The 19,338-nt window shown below is 32.8% G+C and overlaps 1 protein-coding gene and 1 long non-coding RNA gene across 2 annotated transcripts; one reads left to right on the top strand and one right to left on the bottom strand.

The window, feature by feature from the left end:
- Positions 1-53: 53 nt before the first annotated feature.
- Positions 54-3,044, bottom strand: LOC130963683 (uncharacterized). The gene is made up of 3 exons (XR_009079822.1): positions 2,585-3,044; positions 581-675; positions 54-498 (listed from the first exon to the last, which is right to left on the bottom strand). It is a non-coding gene; the product is annotated as an uncharacterized LOC130963683 (long non-coding RNA).
- An 822-nt stretch (positions 3,045-3,866) lies between these two features.
- On the top strand, positions 3,867-19,041 carry LOC130961378 (uncharacterized). Its single transcript, XM_057887233.1, has 19 exons — positions 3,867-4,069; positions 4,883-5,213; positions 5,493-5,645; positions 5,775-5,858; positions 6,179-6,238; positions 6,824-6,868; positions 8,099-8,298; positions 9,707-10,174; positions 10,850-10,976; positions 11,054-11,251; positions 13,400-13,489; positions 13,830-13,892; positions 15,224-15,298; positions 15,396-15,446; positions 15,838-15,915; positions 16,734-16,868; positions 17,188-17,295; positions 17,866-17,931; positions 18,411-19,041. The coding sequence occupies exons 1-19, from the start codon at positions 4,062-4,064 to the stop codon at positions 18,477-18,479; spliced, it is 2,409 nt and encodes an 802-aa protein (XP_057743216.1). The 5' UTR covers positions 3,867-4,061; the 3' UTR covers positions 18,480-19,041.
- Positions 19,042-19,338: the final 297 nt, after the last annotated feature.

A 19,338-nucleotide genomic window follows, 5' to 3' on the forward strand; every position in this document is an offset into this window, starting at 1 on the left:
GGGCAAGAGAATACCCCCTATCAACTGCATGATATATCCTCTCGTGTACCTTATCACGCACTCCTCTGTGGCGTCCTGCTCCATCTCTCCACAAACCGTGTTGTGGAACCAAGTGAGCTTCACAGTTCACTTCGTCTGTGACTGTTTTTCTTTTGGGCCGGGAACAACACCCAGAATCTGCTCACATAACTCCTCAATGGTCCATCTCTGATGGTGCTTCTCCCACCCACCTATGCATCCACTCACAGGATTACCGTCAATCCTGAGTTCCAACTGATAGGCCACAACCTACAGGGTGATAGTCATCTCCCCGCACGGTAAATGAAATGTATGGGACTCAGGCCTCCACCTCTCTATCAATGTCGAGGCAAGCGACCAATCGTGCTCGAACTCGACCATATAGGCCACGTACTCAAACCAGGCTCTCCTAAGATATGGCCTAATCTGCTCTGGCGACCGTGTCATCAGATTCCATCTGGTGCGCAAGATCCGAGGTGCCTACCAAACGAAAAAAATTAATAAAAAAAGGTACAACTTTTTATTCAATACAATAAAATGAAAAAAAGTTAAAAAATCATACCACTCGATCAAGCCTCCCAACAATGCGCTCAGCATGATCCGATCTATACATCTCATGCTCATAACACAATAACTGCTGCTTTATCAAAATACAATCTAGTAAAATAAAACCACAACTAGATTATTAAAAAATAAACTAAATGAAAAATAGCTTATAACCCTACTAATTTTAAGTTTACCCTATTTAACTGACGTCGTCGTGTAACTAATTAGTTTATAACTAACTCAACTCTAAATTTTATTGCTCATGTTTCTTTCTTATCTAACTTAACCTAATTAATTATTCCACTAATTACCTTCTAATTCACAACTCAAGCTAATAACTCTGACTAAATTAACTAATAATATACTTTCTTATATTCATTAACATGTTTATAGACAATAAACAGTAACTATACTAAAAAACGATAACATAAAATAATCTACCTAATATAACAACACTTAAAAATACGTCTAACTAACTAACATGTAAACAGTAAATATGTTATTCAAACCAACAAACAATTTATACCTAACAATTTTATCTAACATGTAAATAGTAAACCAAATAATTTTAATTAAGATAAAAAAATAGACTAATATTTACCAATCTGGAACTGAGAAAATCGCCCATACTAAATTTTACGGATGTTGAAAAGACAGAAAAGAGTAACAGAAAAAATTTGGAAGAAAAAATAGAGGAAGAAAGGGACAAACAAAAATGGTCTCACCAGTTTAAATAGTGTGACGAAAATAAAGCTGAAAAAATAAAGTTAGAAAATCTTTTCTAAAAAAATAATTAATTATTTTATTTTATATACAAAAAAAATCTCCTAAAATAAAGTTGTTGGGAAAAAAATAAATAAATAAAAATAAAAAAGATAGCAAGTAATCCAACAACCAAGGGAATAAAACAAGAGAATATAATATATATTGTGCAGCAAGGGGACCTTTTTCTTCCCCTTTTTTTCCCCTTTATTTTAATTTGCACACAAACAATTGCCTGATCTTGGGATAATGTTTGCATTGCATTTACAAATTTAATTTTCACATCTATGCCTAAAATTCATGTAAGAATGATGAAATATTGTGTCTATTAAGCTTTTATTTAGGGTCTGTTTAGTAGTTATCTTAATTAACGCATAAATATAAAGATATGAAGAAACAATTACAAAAGCAATTTTGAGATAAAATTTGACTAATTTTGAGATAAAATTAATTGCAATATATAAAAAGATATCTATCAAATGTAGTACGTGGATGTGTTTCCTCGTCTAAGTATTAAGTTGGAAGGAGATAATTAGCATCGAAATTCAAGATGATGAATCATATAATAAGAAAATACGTGTGCACTTCTAATTTCCTCCTAAAGAAGAAAAGCTACGTCAATTGCGGCCTAATGCAGTTGCTACTGTCCACAATTTGAAACTATTCCAAAAGTTAATTAAGGTTCAAATATGATGATCAAAGAACTAATCAAAACATGCCTTGGTTCAAAGAAAAAGATGTTTTTGAACAAACATTATTTAGTTTAAATCAATTTACAATTAAGCAATTTAACAAAGTATGTTACCACCACATGACTATGGAATAACAACAACATGTAAATCAACTATTATTCATAATAATAATAATAATAATAATAATAATAATAATAAGGTTTAATTACTCTGTTGTATCTTATAATTTCGCAAAATTTTTAATTAGATCCTGTATTCTTTTTCTTTTTAATTGAGATCTTGCACCAATTTTCTTTTAATTGGGTCTTTATACTTTTTTTTACCATTTATTTGGGTCTTTACACCAATTTTTTTTAGTTAGGTTCCTATAAAATTAAGCCAATTACTACTAATGCAAGATAGACCTAATTGAAAAAAAAAATTTAGTACAAAGACCTAATTAAAAAATATATATATAAAGACCTAATTAAAAATTTCGCAAAATTATAGGGACCAACAGAGTAATTAAGCCTAATAATAATCATTCAAAAAACAGAAAAAAAAAAAAAGAAAAAGGATCAACAAACTTTAGATGGGACATGATGAATTGAAGGAGGACCATCATCAAATTTGAGCCAATAGCTATGAAAATCATAGGTATAGTTTCGAGTATCATTGCTCCTTTTCCACCCGAGAGCTTGCTTCAATTTATTCTTCAACTTGAAAAAAACCTCCCTCAGAATGCTTGAAGATGAAGGGTAACATCATCTTTTCACATTATTATTGCCAAGCCCAAGTGTCACTGAAGAGCTAATAACTTTGCTGTTGCGTTTTCTATGAAACATCAACAATTGATGTGGCCTTTGAAAGCTAGAGAGCCTTGTTGGAATTTTCATTCTTCTTCAATTTACTACCACTCTTCTCTTATTAGCTTTTCTTGTGTTTGTGTTTGTGTGTAAGTGAAAATTTGTATCTACTAAAACAAATGCAGCATCATGAGGAATAGGGCTATATGAGAAACATAATTAATGGAAGGAAGAAATGAAAGGTGAGTTTTCAAAGCTACACCGAATATTTGATGCTCACTTTATGATATATATGTGGTAGATGGAAAAACATTATCATGATGAATAGTTTCGTCAAACTTTAGTTTAATAGTTTGATACTTTTCGTCGAACTCTTGACTTTTCGAATTTAAAGTTCTAATACCATGTCATGATATCATTCATCGCAAAAATTTCGGCTGATGAAAAAATATAATACTAATGATTATATCTCTAATACTCCTTAAACTTCTATTGTTCATACTGTACAAATATTCCATTGGTTCCTCATACTTTTCTATATTATATATATGAGCAATGCTAGGGGGCTAGCAATTTTTGTGATTGTTAGCCATCAACTAGCCATCAATGATGATTTGATGGTGTGAGATTGGTGTGAGATTTCATCCAATGGCTCACCTTTTTCTGCTGGTTACATGCTGGCCAAAATTTAATAAAACTGCTGGCCCTAGATTTTTCCTATATATATATAATGGCGACATAAAAAGGATTAGTACACAACTTTTTTAAATCTCTTTCGGTTTATATAATTCAAAAAAATATTTTTTGTGCTTTTCAAAATTTAAATCCAAATATTTTTATTAATTTAATAATTTATTATCTCAACTAATTTTTTTTATTATTTTTATATATATGTAATGAAAAGAATGAAGACTGTTTTGTGATGGAACATCAAAATAGGGTGTGATCATGAAGTGCTTTTTTGAAGACAATCTTCTATAGAGTTTGTTCGTAATAATGTAGATCATCATTAAAAAACTTCCCTAGGATGCTCCTATACTGGATTAAATACTTAAAATTTCCAATTCCATTGCAATATTAAATAATTAAATATTTTGCCACCCGAAGAAAAAACTTCCTAAAGTATTTCTCCCTTTTTCTGTCTCCCTTTTCATAAAGCCTTTGCCTCCATTCATGGCTACCTGAACTTCCTTTTTTTCTCCACCAATTTTTTCTCTATAATTCTTTCTGTTCCTATTGTTATTTCCATTCTTCGGCTATGTCTAGGTGAGCATAAAATTTCCTAATTTCTTATTTTCTATGAGATTTTTTCATGTTCTAATTTCAGCTATGCATTTGTTCAATTCAATCTTTCTTGTTTTTCGATGTTTTTTATTTTCATTTTCTAAATTCCATTTTTTAGAATTTTTCCTGAGCTTTTCTTTTTTTCCTGTTTGATTGTTTTTTTTTCTTTTCTCGTTTCGGGATGCTTCAATTTATTTTTTCCCCGAGCTTTTATGTATATCGTCCAATTTTTTGCTTTCACTTTTCATTCTCTTGTGTTTTTTAGCTTGTTTAATATAGTAAGATTGTGTAGCGTTGAAGAAGCTGAGTTTGACATAAATATGACGTTATTTTGGTCAAGAAATATTTTTTTTTCTTAATTTTAAAGATATTAGAAATATTTAAGCTTCTTTTTTGATAGCAAGTTTTTACGTGAGAGATTTTGCATCTTTGTGTGTGAGGCATATGGCTTAAAAATGAAAAATTATTCATGGGGGTGGTGGCCCCACAACATATGCTAGCTTCAATTTTTTATTTGCTTTTGTTATTCAGTTGGTGGCTTGTAGAAAAATTGCTAATTGCTCTTTTGGATAGTGATAGTAGAAGGTTTTGGTGAATTCTAGGTATACTTGCTTGTTTATAACCATCTCACTGCGCTTTTCTTTGTTGATTTATGTTGCTGTTTGATTTGCATGCTGGATTCAGAGTGTATCTGATATATTTTAAGCTTTGGTTCCGGTGGATTTTGAGATTCATTGAAGTTATGTTGCTTGCGAGAGAATTTAACTTGTTTGAGTCATTATTTATCGGATTTAGGAAGGAACAAGTTGGTGGCATGGCAAAGGAGGAAGACTCGGGTAGCCCTTCATTTTTTATGCAGACAAAGGAGGATGTGGCTAAAGCTGTCGCTACTGCTATGAATTCTCCAAGGCCCTCTGTAATGTATCCATCAAAAGATAATCCTCGGGGAAGTGGGATTGGAAGTAGAAGTGGAAGTAATAGTCAACTTCAAAGGCTGCAGTATCAAGTTACAAAAATGATAAAAGGATTTTCGCGGCCTTCTGATGTTAAATATATGAATTATAATCCCGAAATTCTAACGAGTCAGAAACGTCAGTGGGCTACAAACTTACAGTTGCAGTACATGGTAAAATCTTCTGATTAAATGCATAAGATTGGTATTACTTGCTTGTCTTATATCTTTTTGATTTTGGTTATATACTATAAAGTGTACAGTATAAACTATAAATTGTAAAGAAACTTAAGCTGCTTGTGAATAATGTAGGATTATTAGCTGTTGGTTTTGAATGCTCTCTTTTCTTTGTTCTTTTTTAGAAGATTTGTTCTACTGCTCTAATTTCACTCGCTAAATTGTTCCCGATTTGTTCTCATACACTGATACGTTTTATCAAATATGAGTTCATAGGACCATAGATCTTGGAAGGAGCCAACGAAACTGTTTGAAAGCATGGTGATTTGCGGACTTAATCCTAATAGTGATATCCAGGAACTGCAAAGTCAATATCTTTTTAGGAAGTGTGGAGGTCAATTTCGTGTAGAACCCAACATTGAACCTCAGGTTTTGATCTTTGGTTATAAATACTAGATTAATATTATTACTTCCATCGCAATTATAATGCTATTATAATGCTATGACCACAGTGAATTTCTTTGACCACTAACTGTATATTCCCTTTTCCCCCTTCAGGTCTTATTTGTTTACCCTCCAGAGAAACAGTTGCCTCTTAGAGACAAGGATCTTCTCTCTTTTTGCTTCCCCGGTGGCGTGGAGGTTAGGTGTATGCATGATGAATATATTTATATTTTTTTGTGTCATTTTAGTTTCACCACTATTATTATTTCTAGTTTCAATACATCATCATCATTAATTTTGTTCAGCTATAGATTATCTCTAGTATTGTGAGTTATTATGATCCAACATAAGTAAAAAGTATAGCTTTTGAAGTGATATACTTTCAATTTGATCACATGAAAAACTTCTTTCAATTTATTCATATACTGTCTCATCTTAGATTAATTTATTTTCAAGTTGAATAATTTGTGCAGAGATTTTACTTGGTTGCTATTTGTGTCTTGCTAATGTGATTTTAGGTTCATGGTATTGAGAAAAGTCCCTCCTTGAGTGAGTTGAATGAAATTCTTTATGGGCAGGTATTTATGCTTCCATTAGTATGATGCAAATAATTCTCATTGTTGATATTGGACTTACCCTCTTCTGTTTTACATGTCTGATCAATTGTTAACAAACACTAAAATGATATTATATGTTTGTCAATTTTGTTTCCTTCTGTCTACAACTTCATTCTACATCAATATATATTATACTAAAATTGGAAACTAAGGTAGGCTTATTTTGGTAATGATACTTATTTCTGAAAATGGTGAAATTAAGGTGTCCTACTTGCAGGCTTTTTAACTCAAAAGATATTAACTATGCCATCTAACTATAACTTGGTATTTTAGGTTTGTTAATCATTTATTCTTGTGCTTTTGTAATTGCTTTCAGTAAATCTCGTCATTCTAAGGGGTTGTAATTATGTGTAATAGACAAAAGACACTTAATTCATTCTTATATCTCTTTTCCCATTTTAATAACCATGCCAAAGCATTTTTTTAAAATTAAAATCTGGTTTAACTGAAATGTTGTAACACCAATTTATCTGAATAATTTGGAGGGATGCCTATGATTTTTAAATCCTGATACCCAGTGGTGTGTTTGTATATTGATTATCGCAGGAACATATTAAACAGCGGGATCTGTCATTTGTATTTAGGTTACAGGTAATGACTTTGAATTTTAATGTCTTTTGTTTACATTTTCTTATATTCTCTTCTTTTATTTTCTTTGGAAGGTTATTTAAAAGGAGTTCTTAGCAAGGTTATTGAATCGCAATTCACATTTCACAAATTGAATTGCCAAGCTAAATATTGCAAATCATAAGATTTAAAAGCACAATGTAAGATTACATGATATATACAAATATCATTAACAAAATAGCATTCTAGAATAAGAAGTTATAAAACGATTAGAGAAATGATATTTGCACTATTCTTTGCGTATACTTCTCTTGTGTATTTTCTTTTTATGGTATTGAAAAAAAAAATCTTTTTATCTTATTTCACTTCTTATCCACCACTCATAATACCAAAAGTGAAAGGTGTACAAGAGTGGTTTACACAAAAGTGGTGTATATAACATTCCTCAAACCATTAACATAAAGTCATTATCAAAGTCATGTACAAACTCCAAAACACAAAATCATCACCAATAAAAATCTCACAAAAGACACATCTTATGTAAGTAGTATCTACCATATAGAAGCTAACAAAGAAGCACAGAAGAAGAGAGGTTGCATGCTCTTGATTAGTGCTTAGTAGATATTTTGATTTTTAAATCCTTCGTCTAAATTGCACAGTCTGGTGTATTGATTTCTTTTTTTATTGAAAAACTCCTTAAACAAAGAATTCGAATGCACTGCTTGTGCATACTTAAGTATTATTTTATAATATTATTCTGAGAAAAACAGAAGTGAGACACATTGTTTAGAAGGAGTTATGAAAAGAAAACACAAGGAAAGTGTGTGAAGTTATCATTGGTCATCTTGACCTGTTTTTGCAACCTGCAAAACAGGAATGGCAGCATTATATGCAACTGCCATTCACTATTCCGGCTCGTATTCTGTGATTCCTACCTCGAGTTGACCAATTTTGAAGCAACTTTGATTCATCTAATGAATTCGAATTGCGATTGTATGATTCGTATCGACTCGTGCTATTCATGGTATGGAATCGCACAATTCAATAATAGTGATTCTTAGACCATATTTTTTCTCTCGACCAAATAAACTATGCCTTAGGGCCTAATGGTTGTATATTTGTTTAATTGGTTCTCAAGTGTGAATGTGAATATTTAATAGCTTCACCATCTTTTGTATGTCCCCCATATTCTCTTTATATTATGCTCATTCAAGTACTCACAATTGTTTTTTTGTACTATAATAAACTTCATAGGGTGCTGATAATTCAACACTTTATGGGTGCTGTGTGTTAGTTGAAGAATTAGTGCAAAAGCCCTCTGGACTGCTCTCCCTGATTTCTCAAAAGCAGCCGTCTAACTTATCTCTTAGACGCTATTTATTGAGTACAAAGAGATGTTACTGCATTCTCTCAAGGCTCCCATTTTTCGAGTTGCATTTTGGCGTCTTGAACAGGTAGGTGTTCCTAATAATCCCAAGTTCCCTTTATTGGTTAAAGGAGAATTGTAGAGGATATTTATGATTTGATTTTCACCTACTTTATTACGTTTTTGGAAGGATGCTTCTGTTCCTTGAACCAAAGCATAAAAGTGTCTAGTGACTATCTCTAGTCTTATGAAACTTGATGCTAGATTTTTTTTTTTTTTTTGTATGATTTGTGAAGTTGATTATGTCTCTGTGATCAGTTAAATAATTTGAAAAGAAAGTGTTTTTCAAATGGAGACAGACAGTACGAATGTAAGCATTTAGTTAAACTAATGAATTATAAAGGTAGAGCTGTTGAAGCAACAATTCAAAGACAAATGAAATCAATGTACTTGGGCTGAAAATACACATCTCAGTGTCGGTTACTGATGGATAAAATTGGTTAATTGATGGCCAATCACTAGGTGATGCAAACAATATATTGTTTGTCTAATTTATCAGCTTAATCTATTGTGCAAACGACTAGATTATAGACTCTTGTCTCTTGTATTTCTTTCATCTTTCATGGTAGATATAAAACTAATCACATGCCTAATTTATCAGCTTAAACTTCTAAAATATAGTGGATCATAAAATTATATTGAAGAGCCTTCATGGCTAAGGGCCAGTTTGGGTAAACAACTTAATTAAGCTACTTTTGAAAAAATAACTTAAACAATAAATAATTATATTAAAAGTAGCTTATAAATAAGTTATTTTGTGTTTGGGTTTTTAGTTCTAAAAGTACTTATTTTATAGAAATGTGATAAAAGTAGTAGCATTAGGAGAGAAGTCATTTTTTTTAACTTCTCTATAAACTCCTAAATAGCTTCTTAGAAAGCTGCAATATAGTTTTGAACATTAATACTATTACTTTTCATAAGTCAAAAGCTCAAAAAAGTTACTTTTGAAGCTTTCCAAACGGGAAGTGCTCTAGAGTTTGATCCTCCACCCATTCCTCTGAGTAAAAAGTGGGCCCGTGCGTTGCTCGCACCTGTAGCTTGAAGTTTCTTGCATTGTGAGATAGTGGTTCTTTATTCATTCATGTTCATCTATGCCAAAGATTAAACATACAGAAGGTTATCCTTTCCCTTACATTTCAGAGGCATATTGAGTAATGATTCTTCTTTCTATCGTTTTCATAAATGGTATTTTATATAGCTTAGTGGCCTTGATAGTTTTGTGTAAGCGATCCCACTTTATTGCATAAGGCATAACTATCATCTTATTCTTGGTACTTTGGTTATTTGGGTATTTGGACACACTTATTTGAATTACCTATATTTTATTAGCACGTATTCTGATGAATTATACTTGGAGTTATCTGCATTCTGACTTATTGCCTTTGATATGTTTTTATGGTTTTGGTGTGCATCTTATTATGCTCATTGTCCTGTAGCATTTTCATGCAAGAACGGCTAGACAGGTTGACAAAAAGTGTTGGAGATTTAAATTTAGAGTTTGATGATTGTTATGAAGAAACAAACTCAGAGGGACATTCAGAGTGTGTATTGGTAAATGAAAGACCATTAGATGATACTGATGAAAATCCAACTGTTTCTCAATCAACCTTAGGATCCTTACCTGCGAAATTTGAGGGTTACAGCAATCCTCCTGAGCAACAAATGGTAAATGTGAAGCTGGACACATTGAAGTATAGAGTCAATAATGAAAATTCCATGCCAGTTGGTCCTGAAACACAGAGAAAAACTTTGAAAGAAGAATCAATCCCTGCTCATTTTGAGGATAGTGATGTGTATGGAGATGCATTTGTGACAAACAAGCTTTCAGAAGATAAGCGTTTACCAAATGCTATTCTTCCACTCCTGCGTAATGGCCAGTATGAAAGCTCTGAATCATCCTGCAGGTATTTGAAATCGTGATTGTACTATCCATTTTTGTCCATATTTGTACGATCTCAGCATAAAATAATAAAGTTTACTGTTCACTTGACTTGATTTTTTCCCCTTCTGTAGCCAGATCTAGAAGTACATGGAGCATAAACAAGTTCTTTTGATGAACCTGTTATATGTGTCATTTGTTGTTTTTTCCTCGTTTATTTAAATAATTCTTTCTGTTTTTGCTCAGTTCTCCTTAAGTGTCTTGTGGATATGCCAAGAGAGTGTGCTTCGACTATCCTCGCCTCCCTTATGCTCTGATCCTCACACGATGAAATTCTCTCCATCTCCTTAGTTTTACTTTCTAGCCTTTGACATTTGGTTATGTTCGGGACTAACATTATGGATATTCCATTTATTTCCATTGTGTTCTCATTACCCTTCTGCGTTGATTCTTTGCTTACACTCATTTCCGGTAGTTTACCTCTTAATTATAGGGGTCTATTACGCATTTATCTTCTAGTTATCTTCTACTAAGCTGTTGTCCTTTTCATTCTTACTGGTGCTTCTAGAACAACATACCCTGCCTTGTGCTGTTTCTGGAATTTCATCTTATCAAGATTGCAGTTTTTTGTGATTTGTTTGATACTTTAATGTCCATTTCTTATAAGTGATGCATCTTAAACTTTGATCTACTTATGCAGCTTTCAAAGTTCACCGTGTGAAGATAGGAATTTCAGGAGTGATCCTGATGATACTGAGACAGAAGATGCATCTATCTCCGGCCAAGATGATTTAAATGACCTTCATGATATTCTTGAATGGGCCAAGGTTTGTAGAGTGAAATATTCCTTTTCTAGTCTTTTGTAATGATCTTTTTTAGTTGATGTTATTTTATCAATCTGCAGGCAAATAAATGTGCTCCACTACAGATTATTAGTGAATATTATTGTTTAGGTTGCCCTGCAAGAGGTTCAACAGTTAGATTTCATCCGTTGGAGCACCTGCATCCTGTGGAATATCACCGATCACATGAGATAGTCCTAAACCTTGCTAGTTCAATTGTTGATTTGAAGTCTTGCAGTTTAGCTCGGGAATTAGCTGAGGTATGTTGTGATAATCTTGCTAGGATTTGAGTACAACAACAACAACCATCACCAAGCCTTGTTCCACTAGGTGGGTCGGCTACATGGATTAAACGACGCTATTGAGCTTTATCATGTATCATGTTTATAGAGAGAACGTTTACATGTAGATCTCGTTTGACTACCTCATGGATGGTCTTTTTAGGTCTTCTTCTGCCTTTCACCCTTTGTCATCTTCCATCTCATCCATCCTCCTGACTGGGTGCTCTGTCGGTCTTCTTCTCACATGTCCAAACCGCCTGAGACGCAATTCTATCATCTTTTCCACAATAGGTGTTACTCCGATTCTCTCTCTTATATTTTCGTTCCTTATTCTATCCAATCGCGAATGACTACTCATCCATCTCAACATCTTTATCTTTGCCACACTTAACTTATGTTCGTGCTCTCCTTTGTCGCCCAACACTCTTTACCATAAAGTATAGTCGGTCTGATAGCAGTACGATAGAATTTACCTTTAAGTTTTAAAGACATTTTTTCGTCATATATAAAATCAGACGTACTCCGTCATTTTGACCAACCTGCTTAGATCTTTTGATTTACATCCTGTTTAATCTCTCTATTATTCTATATGATATACCCAAGATACTTAAAACTTTTAACTTTTTGTAGGATGCTTTTTTCAATCTTCACCTCTGTATTAGAGATTTTGCTTTGACGGCCGAACTTACATTCCATATATTCCGTTTTGCTATGACTTATGCGCAGACCATACACTTCTAAAACTTTTCTCCATAAATTCAACTTATTATTTAGATTTTTTCTTTACTCTCCCATAAGGAGGATATCATCGGCAGAAAACATGCACCATGACACAAGCTCTTGGATATTTGTGAGTACTTTTAAGACTAATGTGAAAAGTTATAGACTTAGAGATGTTTCCTGGTGTAATCTTATACTAATAGAAAATTCTTCTGCATATCACCTTAAGTTTTCGCACTAATTGTAGCCCCATCGTACATGTCATTAATTGCACGAATCTATGCGATCCTTACTCTCTTCCTTTTCAAAACCTTCCATAAGATCTCTCTTGGCACCCTATCGTACGCTTTTTCCAAATCAATAAATATCATATGTAGATCTCTTTTATTACTACAATATCTTTCCATCATTCTTCTTAACAAGTATGTAACTTCAGTGGTGGATCTGCTTGACATAAAACCAAATTGGTTCTTTGTTACTTGTGTTTCTTATATCAGCCTCCACTTTATCACTCTTTCCCATAGTTTCATGATATGGTTTATGATCTTGATTCCTCTATAGTTTTTCCAACTTTGTATATCCCCCTTATTCTTGTAGATAGGTACCAATGTGCTCTTTTTTCACTTATCTGGCATCTTCTTTGACCTTAAAATCTCATTAAAAAGTTTGTTTAACCAACTGATGTCTTTCTTTCCAAGGCCCTTCCAAACTTCAATTGGAATATTATCGGGTCTTACTGCCCTGTTATTTTTCATCTACTTTAGAGTATCTTTTACCTTAAAGTGTCGAATCCTTCGATAGTACTCGAAATTTTGATCTTCTCCCCTCGTGCATAACCGATCAAGACTCGGAAGAGTTTTTTGTCCTTCATTAAATAATTTGTAGAAGTAGCTCTTCCACCTTTCACTAATCTTCTCATCTTGAGCCAAAACCTCTCTATCTTTATCCTTTATGCACTTAACCTGATCCAAGTCTCTTGTTCTTATTTCACGGCTCTTATTCTATATATAATTTTTTCTCATTCCTTCGTTCCTAAAGACTGGTAGAGACCATCATATGTTTTTGTTCTTGCCTCACTTACAGCTACTTTTGTCTCTTTCTTACCGCCTTATATTTTCTCCAACTATCTGCATTGCAGCACAAAGATCACTCTGGGTAATATTCTAATAATTGTATGGTCGTGGGAAAAACAAGTTTTGATGAGTGCTGGAGCAATGATAAAGTTTGTTGTCAAGTGACCTTGAGTTATGGGTTCAAACCCTATAAACAGCCTTTCCACTTGTGGATTATGGCCGTGCACATCTAGTCTCCAGTGATTTTAGTTTAGGTTTTGGAGTCTTGTGTATAGAGAAACCATCTTTGTGCTCATCATAAATATATTACTAAACTGTTGTTTGCTCCTTTCAGGCACATCGCTCTCTTTTTGCCGAGGAGGAGGCAACTGCATTATCTATATGGGCTGTTGCATGTATATGTGGTACCTTGAGACTTGAAAATGTAAGTTGTGTTTTGGCATAATGTTTTGCAAATACATGCTCAATTGCATATATAGTTAATGTAGGTTCATGCCTGATTGCAAAACCTGTAAATTGCGGACATATATGACTCCATTAATAACTATTTCTTCATGATTCAAAGAAAAGACCCAGTATTAATTATTGATTGTTCACTTCAATTTTTTCCAAAATTGAGGGAAATTATGCACTGAAGTTAAACTGGTTGCTACACTTCTTTTCCCTCTCGCCCCCACCCCCGTTTTCCAAAGGTGAAATGTAACACTTTTGTGATCCTTGCTTGGGAGTTTTAAACGCTAAATAATTGTCTTTTGATTTTACAGGTGTTAACATTCTTTGCAGGAGCACTACTAGAAAAACAGATAGCTGTTGTCTGTTCCAATTTGGTACATCATGTTATCTTGTGCCTTAAAGATAATCTTTCTGACTATGTTTGGGCAAATGTTTTTGGGTGCTTGGTTATATATAGTTTGTGCTTCATATACAATATATTCCTTGATCCATAATTCCTTGCTCTATTAGTAAAAGTAGTAGGGGTATTTGATTTGTTTTCCATCCTCTTAGCATTATACTTTGATTTTCTTTTCTTTTTGTGTCTGTTGATGTATTCATGCATGTTTCATCAATTATGTTGCTGCTTGTTTTTAGTACAACTCATGTTAATTCTTAAAGATCTTAAAACTGTTCTTATTTTTCAATTTTACAAATCAGTAACTCTTACAATTTACGATTATGGATGCACACATAGCTTGATACCGAATATTCTTTTTGCTGTTTTGGAAAATTTAGGGGTGTTTGGTTTCGGGAAATATTTTCTGTTTTGTTTTCTATTTTCATTTTTGGTTCTCCAAGGTTTGAAACTTTCGCTTCTTGCTTCATCCACCATTTCCTATTGGTCACACTACCGTACTTCACAAATATACAACAAAGCCATCGCTTCCACATAGCCCAATTATGACACTGAACAGCTTTCTCATCTCAAACACTAGTTGATCAACCAAATTTCATCATCCTTCCTCCTTTCAATCATGTCATAGTGTAGTCTATGGCTTCCTCTTGTTGATCATGGCCATTGATTTACGAACTGGTTATATCAATTCACTAATTATATCAGATGGGAGTCAACCATCAATCAAGCGAATGGAGAATCTGACTGTTAACACCGAATAGGGGAGGAAGAAATCTGGTGGTTATATGACCAATCATAATGAGAAGCAATGTCTTTGAACTCCGAAATGCATGTCGTCAATGTTGATTTGTTAACAAAACTTCAACCTCGACATGGAAGGATTCGACTTTTATGGCTACTTATGGTGTGCAAGGGAAGCATGAGGTTCATCATTGCAGCAACATATCCGATGAAACCTCTTCAGCCAGGTGTTGTTGCTGGTGTGAGATTGTGTTATAGATTGGGACAGAAAGAACAAAATTGTTTGAAAATGCAAAGTTGTCACTGCCGCAAAGTGAAAACATGGAAGACACCTTTTTATAGGTTTCATAATTTTCTGAAGTTTTGGGTTTTCTCTCTAAAATTGAAAATGAAAATGGATAACCAAACAGGTTTTCTATACCACTTTTCTATATATTTTTTGGAAAATGAAAACAGCAAACAGCTAAACCAAACAACCCCTTTATTTCCTAAAATTGGCGCATCTCTTGAATCGTTGATACTTTCTAATAGAGATTGACAGAAACATTTTACATCTCCCATGACCAGGGAATCTTATCTGCTTCAGTTTTGTCGGTTATTCCCCTAATCCGACCCTTCCGATGGCAAAGCTTGCTAATGCCGGTTTGATTTCTTTCCCTTTTCTTAGTTAAAGAGAATATTGATAGTGGCATGTTCATTTATTTTCACCTTACCATTTGATAATGATATTTTCTTCCAGGTTTTACCAAATGACATGCTTGAATTTTTGGACGCACCTGTACCTTTTGTAGTGAGTATTCTATTTATGCTTGCTTTCAAGGGAAATATCTGGTTTTTATAATAATAATAATAATAATAATAATAATAATAATAATAATAATAATAATATTATTATTATTATTATTATTATTATTATTATTATTATTATTATTAATTAAATCTCCATGATCTTTGTTTGGGTTGCTCTTAGGCTTTCCTATTCATATGATTGCTAGATACGATATTGAATACTTTACTTTGGAATACACATTGAATATTATATTATCCTTAAGAAATTGGAATATAACCTAGAATTTGTTACTAGAGCAACTACTTTTAAATTTGGTTCCAATTTGTTGTTGTTTTGACCTTTGGTGATATCGTTTCTGGAATGTAACTGGCTACAACATTTGATTCTCTAGGTTGGTGTCAAGAACAAGACCAATGAAGTTCAGTCAAAATTAACTAGTGCTATTCTGATTGATGCTAATAGAAACCAGGTGTGTAATTTTGTTTTAGATCTTGCAATGCTGATAGAAAATGATTCTTTTCCCCCCTCATCAATTTAGTATTACAGTGTTCTGGTTTTGTGATGTATGCTTTAGTATATTAGGTATGATAAGGCATTCCTTCGTTTTAATTTTTTTTAGAGAGTTAATTAGGCATGGGTTGGCAGTATTCTAAATTTAACTCTTTGAAGCCTGGGATTGAAATGGCCCAAGATAAATTTATCACTAGTCAGTATATTTTATTAGATAAGCTGTTTTTTTTTTTTTTTTTTTTGTACATTTTGCAGCACTTAGCTAAGTGAGTAGTTACTTTAGATGGTTTATGTACCTCACATTGATGGGCATTTTTAGTTGATTTCTCTGTTATTTGAGATTTTTGTATAAGAATATCATGTTCTTGATTTTGTATTATATACCTCCTATAATAATATTTCTTTCTACCATTTGAAAAAAAAGGAATCTATGGGGATCAATTCCTTTTAATATAGGTATATAATAAAGGTGCTATCCAAATTTATTGGTTTATGATTCTTAATATCAATCCCAGTATCATATAAAAAAAATTGAGTAATACGTTTAGCATTTCAAAGAAGTAATTGATTAAGTAGTTGTAATTAGTTTCTACGAGAAGCTTTTTCCATGAAAGTGCTGGCTGCATTTAATCTTGGCCATAAAATATATGGTGCTCAGCTTCTATTATTATTTGCTTCATCCTCTTTAACTTCTAGTTTAGCATTGACAATATATTAAGTTGTAGAAAGGCACAACACATGGTTTCTTATCAAAGTGCTATTTTGTTTTTCCTATAGGTAAGGTCTCCGACAATACCTCAACTTCCAAGACAGAAAGAGTTAATGTCTTCTTTACGTCCTTATCATGCTACTCTTGTGGGAGAAAGTTACTTGGGTAGGAAAAGGCCAGTGTATGAATGTACTGAAGTCCAGGTGTGCCTTTAATAATTATATTCTCATTTGCATTATTTTTTATTATATTGTTTATTTATTTCCTTTATTTAGTCTCTATTGCCTGTTCTTTTTCCATTTGCGGTAATTATTATGTTTAATATTCAAATGTTACCGTGACGAAAGAGCAATGTTTTGAAGAATAAGTTATTTAGCTTCCTGATAATTCATGATTATGTTAATTCAAAAATCCAAGTAGTCTGCAAGATTTTTACAATATGTTAATGACTTTATCAAACATGTTTGTTGTACTCTCTCTCTCTCTCTTTCTCTCTCTCTCATTTTGTTTTATTCTACTCAGGTTGAAGCTGCCAAGGGATTCTTGTCAGTACTAAGATCTTACTTGGATTCCCTTTGCTGTAACCTCCGTTCTCACACCATAACCAATGTACAATCAAATGATGACAAGGTTTGTGTTTTCTTCCTTTGATCTATATCAGTTAAATTCTTTCAACGCATCTATGATAAATTTACTTGGTATGCACAATATGGAGGGAAAAAGGAATCAGATAAATAGTTAGTCCTTGTTATGGAGTTGTTTGTTATTGATGATTAATTGTGTATCTATTTGTTAATGGGTCCAAATCATTGTGAGTTACTAAGTTGGTTTTCACTTATAATTCTTCCTTAAAGTTGGTTTCCTAACCCTAACTTTAACACTATTCTGTTGAATATTTTCAACCCTACATAGAACATTTTCAACTTCGGTTATGTAATCAACACTAGTCCTACAAGTCTTCGCCAAGTCATCTTTGTCTCTTCACTTTGCCTTTTGTTGAAGGAAAACATTATAAGAGTAAGTTTAACATTGAAGTTCGATGAGCAAAATTTTAAATATAAAAAAATTGAGACAAGTAATGAAAATTCAATAATTCTAATTTTAAGTCATCATGAATTCAGAGGTGCAATCATTTATGAAGGTTGTCTTCTATGGAAAATAGCATGTATTGTTTAGGAACTAACATGTTTGTATATTCAGGTATCCTTGCTTTTGAAGGAGAGCTTCATTGACTCATTCCCAAATCGTGATCGGGCTTTCATGAAGGTTCGCTCCCTTAATTTTATGTCTTGTTAATTATCCAAATAGATTTAACTTTCATTTGACTAGCAAAATTTATTCGACTTCCTGCTAGTTCGTCCCTGTTCACAAAATCTATATTAATATGTAAAGAAGATCACTAAGGCATGTAAGAAGTTTTTCTGTCTAAACTGAGAGAAGGAAGTTGGTTACAGAGATGCACTAATAATCATTGTAGAAGCTAAGCATGATCACAATTACAGTGTTGTATGAGAATCGTTGTTGCAATTGAACCTGTTTGTTGGTTGGTTTTCATGGATGAACTCTATAAAATTGCACATAAAACTCATCCATGAAAAATTTCCCTGCATTTTCACTCCATGAAGCTGCCTTCTTTGTCACTTAGATGACAAATTTCTTTGTATACAAAGCTTTTTGTGAGTTGGCTATTATCTTCAGACAAACTAATGCAGTTAATTCCTCCTTTGTTGCCTTGCGCTAAACAGCTTTTCGTCGATACACAGCTCTTTTCCATGCATACCGATCTTGTTCTCTCCTTTTTCCAGAAGGAGTAGGGCTGAAATGCAAGACACTGTTGAGAATATATCATTGCCTTGCCAAGCTTGAACACAAGTACAATGTTGTATAATTTTTCTCTAAATTAAACACGGACAAAAATGTCCTCTCTTACCTACGTCCATTTTGTCCTCTTTAGGCCTTAATGTAGCGCCTGTATATAATTAGTTTAATGATAGATCCAATCATAATAAGTGCTATAGGGTTTTATTCTATGTAAATGGCATTTTTTTAACACGCCATAAGGAAAAAGATTTGATTTATCTTCGAGAAAGTTAACATTTGGAGTTTGAGGTTTGGAAGTTGTTGTAAATAGCTTAATGTAATGCTGAGTGTGCTCTGTTAAGTTTCATAGCCTACATGCAAAATGTGGTACGGTTTTTGTGGTGTAGAGCCTTTGGAGGAATCATGAATGAGGTGAGACTACAAATTTAAAATGGCTGCTAAGAAGCCTTTAAGAATACTGAGGTTCTCTGTTGTGTTTAGTGGATTAGTACGCTTTTTTATTTTATTTATTTTTATTCTTTTTTTTTTCATTGACAAGGAAGTTGGTTCACTGTAAATCTATAATAGTAAATTTTCTCTTTTGGTCCAATTGGTTTTTTCAGGGACGGTTTTGAAGCTTCCCTTATTCTTGTACAAATGGCTTTTAGTGCTATTATATTATCTAGTGGATTTCGACCAAAAACTATAAAATAAATAACCAGGGTTTTCAAAATAAGGTTTTCTACCTATTTATTTTGAACTAAAAAGTTGAAAATATTTTATTGGTTTATAGTTGACTAATACATCAAACTGTTTAACATTCTATCCATTTTTGTATAAACGCATGCAACATAAAGCAAGATAATTGTATTA

Source organism: Arachis stenosperma, chromosome 2 (genome assembly GCF_014773155.1).
Source record: "Arachis stenosperma cultivar V10309 chromosome 2, arast.V10309.gnm1.PFL2, whole genome shotgun sequence".
Classification (NCBI taxonomy): Eukaryota; Viridiplantae; Streptophyta; class Magnoliopsida; order Fabales; family Fabaceae; genus Arachis; species Arachis stenosperma.

Excerpts from the sequence above, each read along its gene's own strand:
- LOC130961378 (XM_057887233.1), top strand. Across the intron at positions 5,646-5,774 it reads AACCCAACATTGAACCTCAG|GTCTTATTTGTTTACCCTCC; the intron begins GTTTTGATCTTT and ends TTCCCCCTTCAG. Across the intron at positions 13,490-13,829 it reads GTACCTTGAGACTTGAAAAT|GTGTTAACATTCTTTGCAGG; the intron begins GTAAGTTGTGTT and ends TTGATTTTACAG.